This window comes from Tupaia chinensis, unplaced genomic scaffold (assembly GCF_000334495.1).
Source record: "Tupaia chinensis unplaced genomic scaffold, TupChi_1.0 Scaffold146027_1, whole genome shotgun sequence".
Classification (NCBI taxonomy): Eukaryota; Metazoa; Chordata; class Mammalia; order Scandentia; family Tupaiidae; genus Tupaia; species Tupaia belangeri.
In genome coordinates, this window is record NW_006205883.1 from 142772 (window position 1) to 147849 (window position 5078).

At 52.4% G+C, this 5078-nt stretch overlaps 1 protein-coding gene across 1 annotated transcript in view; it reads left to right on the plus strand.

The window, feature by feature from the left end:
• The window catches only part of LOC102473983 (arylsulfatase D), a gene marked incomplete in the record, with an annotated part of 38092 nt that overhangs the window by 19893 nt on the left and 13121 nt on the right, over positions 1-5078 (plus strand). Inside the window, 2 exon segments of the mRNA XM_014584240.2 lie at positions 2368-2517; positions 4982-5078. Coding sequence (XP_014439726.1) covers positions 2375-2517; positions 4982-5078 — 240 coding nt within the window.

A 5078-nucleotide genomic window follows, 5' to 3' on the forward strand; every position in this document is an offset into this window, starting at 1 on the left:
GCCAGGACCCGCCGCGACGCCCGAGCGCGCTGGCCTGCGTCCCTATGGGGCCCCGAGGCGTGCAGAAGCCGCCCTCGCAGTCGCTCCGCGTGCGCCTGGGTTCCGCCCACCCGGCCATTACCCGCTGGAAACGCGCCTCCTCTCTCTGAAGGGCCTTGGCCTTTGGAGCGCGGATCAGCCAGGCAGGGCCTTTCCTGGACACCCCAATAGCACCGAGACAGGAAGGGTTTGCTCGGGGATCCCCCTGCCCTCGGTGACAGTGTGACTAGAATGACATGAACGCCGGAGGGGTGTGCACGGATTCGGGTCCACACAGCAAACCCAAGGACCTGGGCATTCAGAGAGAACAGAAAGCTTGATCCGTTCGCTGGGGCGCGTTTTGTGATGCGTGCATGCAGGGAGGCAGAAAGCACCCCAGGCCAGGCCGCTCCTCGATTATTATTATTTTTTTTTTTTTCCAGAAGGGATTGTTTTACTATAGGGCGCCTGCTCTCCACGGAGACAGAGAGAGAAAGCAAGAAATCACCTCTCAGGGGCAGTGACCAGGCCGCCATCCCATCTCCATTCTCCTCTGGGAATTTTGGGCACGCACACGTACTCTCTTGGCTGAAGGTTTTTGGTTTTGTTTTGTTTTTATAGAGACATTTTTGCTATCGGTTGCATGTGCTCTCTGGAGTTGCATGTGCTCCCTGGAGCGTTAGAAAGTGAGAAATCGCCCCCAGGGGGGATGGCCATGCTGCAATCCCTTCTCCGGTCTCGTCTTGGGGTTTTGGGCACACACGCACACGCATCCCACGTGAGTTTTAAGGCACCTCACGTGAGTTTTAAGCTGTCGGCCCCGGGACTGGAACTGTCGTGGACTGCATGGGAGTCCAGTGGAGTGGCCGGTACCGTCCTCTGGCCTCTCCAGTTTCAGCCTCCTTCCATGGAAAAGCATTCCTGTCCCTTGCAAGCCACTTCATGCCCAAAGATTAAGATTCCACACATGTAGCTAAGAGAGCAAGCAGCCGTTGTTCACAGCTGTACGGTCAGGTGACAACATCTTCATCCCCCTGATGAGATCCCGGGCGGCGAGCTCACAGGAAAACTGGGTTTTGTAGACAAAGAAGAGCCGTTTTTTGTTTTTGTTTTGTTTTGTTTTTAGAATTATTTTATTTAACTTTATTTATTTTAATTTGACCAGGGGGGAGAAAGAGAGAGAAAGTGAGAAAGCAAGCCGCCAGGTCGGGGACTCGAGCTGCCGGGGCCCCGAGCTGCCGTCGCCCATGTGGGAGTCCAGTGCCCTTAACCACCATGCCATGCCTGCCGGCCCCCTGGCAAAGAAGGGCTTTAAAAACGAGAGGGGAATACAAAGCAAAGTGGGCTGCATGGAGCCTGCTGGTTAAGGGAGCCAGATCCCACATGGGCCAGTGGGTTTGAATCCCACCCCCGGAGTTTGAAAAACACACACCAGGGGACCAGCAGTTGGCATAATGGCTAAATGCATGGCCTCTCATGTAGCTGACCACGGTTCAAGTCCTGGACCAAGTGGCTTAAACTCATGCCAAGCACGTGTGCGTGCGTACCCAAGATCCCGAGAGGAGAATGGAGGAGACGGGTGCGGCGTGGCCATCGCCCCTGGGGGTTGATTTCTCGCTTTCTGTCTCTCTGTCTCTCTCTGTCTTTCTGGCAAGTGCACGTGCCCTATAGCAAAAGCCTGTCCAAAAATAAATAAATAAATAAAGTATGCCCCACATCCTCGGGCAGGATGGAAAAATGGGGGAGAAGGCATTGCACCCAGAAGACAGGGTGCTTTTTCTCGCTCTCTTAGGAGCACACACCCCCCTCTGTGGTGGGACAGCAGGTGACATAATGCGTAAGGCTCTGGGCTCCCACGTAGCCGATGGCAGTTTGAGGCCTGGACCCAGTGGTTTGAAACTCCTGACGGGCATGTATCCGTGCGTGCCAAAAATCCCAGGAGGAGAATGGAGGAGAAGGGATTGTGGTGAGGCCATCCCCCTGGGGGCATAATTTCTGTCTCTCGGGGGAGTGTTTCTCCAGGGAGAGAGTTATTTCTCTCTCTAAATTAAAAAAAAAAAAAATGTAAAAACCAGCCACGCCACAATCCCTTCTCTTCTATTCTCCTCTCGGGATCTTGGGCACGCACGCACACGCGCCCAGCGTGAGTTTAAGCCACCGGGTCCAGGACTTGAACCGCAGTCGACTACATGGGAGTCCAGCGACGTAGCCATGACGCTAACTGTTGGCCCCTATATTTTAAGCTTAATGAGCGGTAGCATCCATGCCTTTGGAAGCAGCTGTCTGGAAATACCTCCTTCCCATGCCAAGGCATCAAGGTTCACCTCTCCGTTTTGCTTTTCTCCCCAGGGTCGGTATGAGGGCCCTACTCTTTCTCTGCTTGCTTCTGGAGACTTCCGGAACTAAACCAGCCGAGGTCTTGAAACCGAATATTCTCCTGATAATGGCGGACGACCTGGGCATTGGGGATGTTGGTTGCTATGGGAACAAAACACTGAGGTACACATTCTCATCGGTGGTGCGTGTGCGTGTGTGTGCGTGCGCGTGCGTGTGTGCATGATGCATTCTAAATCCGCCTGGGGAATCAGAAGACGCTGGTGCGTCAGAACTCCACACTGAAGAACAATTTCCGTTTCAGTAGGCAAAGAGAGTCCTGGAGTTTTTAAGCAACATGGAACCGTGGCCCATGGCTGTCTTAGTTTCCTCAGAGAACCCATAGCGGGGCGGCAGGTGGCGTGGTGGTTAAGAGCGCTGAAATTGCCCATTTCTGACCACAGTTCGAATCCTAGACCTGGCGGCTGGCTTTCTCACTTTCTCTCTCTTTCTCACTCACTCTGTCCCTCTCTGGTCAAATTTACATAAATAAATAAAGTTAAATAATTCTTTAAAAAATAAAAAGAATGCCCTAATAAAAACTTATGACTTGGGACGCTTAAAACGACAGAGATTAGGGGCCAGCAGGTGGCAAGGTAGCGAAGGCTCTGGCCTCCTAAGTGGCCAACTGCGGTTCAAGGCCGAGACCTGGGGGCTTGCTTTCTCCCTTCCCTCTTTCTCTTTCTCTGCTGAGTGCATGTGCCCTATAGCAAAATTTTAAAAATAATAATAAAGAGAGAAAGAAAAAGAAAGAAAGGAAAGAGAAAGAAGGAAGGAAAAGGAAAGAAAAAATAAACAATGGAGATTGATCCTCTCCCAGTTCTGGAGACCAAAATTCTGAAATCAGGTGGGAGCAGAGCCATGATCCCTCTGAAGGCTCCAGGGGTCACTCCCTCCTCTCCCAGCTTCTGGGGTACCCAGGAGAGGCTTCTTCCTCCTCTCCCAGCTCCCAGGACCCCAGGGGAGGCTCCTTCCTCCTCTCCCAGCTCCCAGGGACCCCAAGGGAGGTTCCTTCCTCCTCTCCCAGCTCCCAGGGTCCAGGCATCCCTTGGCTTGTGGCCATGCCACTCCAGTGTCCTCCTCCATCTTCACATGGCTCCTCTCTATCTGTGTCTCCTCTCTGTCTCTTAGAACGACACTGGTCATTGTGCTTAGGGCCACCCTACTTCGGGTAACCTCATCTCACGATACTCAACTAATTCCAGGTACAAAGACCTCTTTTGTAAGCAAGATCCCATTCTCAGATCTCGGGCTTCTATGGAAGGACATGCACCCGAGGGCCGCTGTCCAGCCCACCCAAAGGGCCAACACTTTAGAGCACCCTCTACGCCTTCCCTTCAGTAGGACACTTGCATGGCGTTCCCATGTTTCCTGCAACAGGAGAAAAGTTGAGCAAGCCTCTCGTTCCACTGTGGACCCTTCTTGTAGCCCCAGAACCGAAGCTGTCTGTCTCCCCGTCATCCTAAGACTCTGCACCCATCCACACGTTTCTCCTGCTGTGATAGGCATTGCAGCACCTGCAGAAATCTGAGACGTTCCCGGGGACCTCCTCCAGCCGCACAAGCTGCCGGTTGTGATTCACAGCATGTGGAATTCACTCACGGGGAAGATACTGTTGGTGGAGTTTAGTGCATACGGGGTTCCGCAGTCATGCCCTCAACCATCAACGCACCTTTAAATACCCGTAAAGGAACCCATCACCCCCGGGACAGGCTCAGTTATGCCTCTCCCCAAATTCCTGTGTCAAGACGCTCACTCCCAGGACCTCGGAATACGAGGCAGCGCCTGTGAAGAGGTGACTGAGGTGAAATGAGGTCGCCAGGGTGAGCCCTGATCCTGTAGGGCTGCAGTCCTTATGAGAAGAAGAGATGAAGACGCAGACACACACAGGGAGACAGCCATGTCGGGAGAGAGGGAGAAGGTGGCCTCTCCATGCCTAGGACTCAGGAGGGAACAGCCGTCCCCATCTTGACCTCAGACTGCCAGCCCCAAAACTTTGAGAATCAAATTTGTTTAAAGTATTTCAGTCTGGTTACGGTATCATTTTACGCCTCCAGAGCTATGAGAGGAGTAATGTTTGGTGTCTAAGTCCCCAGGCTGTGGGTCTTTGTTACACAGCAGTAGCTGACTCATACATCTCCCAGCACTGCAAACTGCCTAACCCCTAGAAACTACTAATCTGTTTTCTGTCTCCCTACACTTGACTATTAGGGTCACACACACACACACGCACACACGCACATGTGTATGTGCCCTTTATTTTTTAGTTTTTGGAGTTTTTTTGCTCTTCACACTCTTTAGACTGGCTCAGGAGACCTCTCCTGGTCTCCCCAGAAAGCCTCATTATGTGCATAATACACTATGTCATGTGATTTTCGTACGTGTGTGTGACATCACTCATCTCGACATCCACACCAAAGCTCAGATGGGGATTTGTCTGCTTCTACAGGGACCGTGATACGATGAATTCTAAAATCTGCCCAGTCCCTACAGTAAGACTGATTTCGTCAGTCCTGATGCCTTTAAGTGCAGGGATCTGCTGAAGCGGAATGTGTATTTTGTAGCTAGTGTAATTCTGTTGTTTGACCAGGACACCAAATATTGACCGGCTTGCAGAGGAAGGTGTGAGGCTCACCCAGCACCTGGCAGCCGCCCCGCTCTGCACCCCGAGCAGAGCTGCGTTCCTT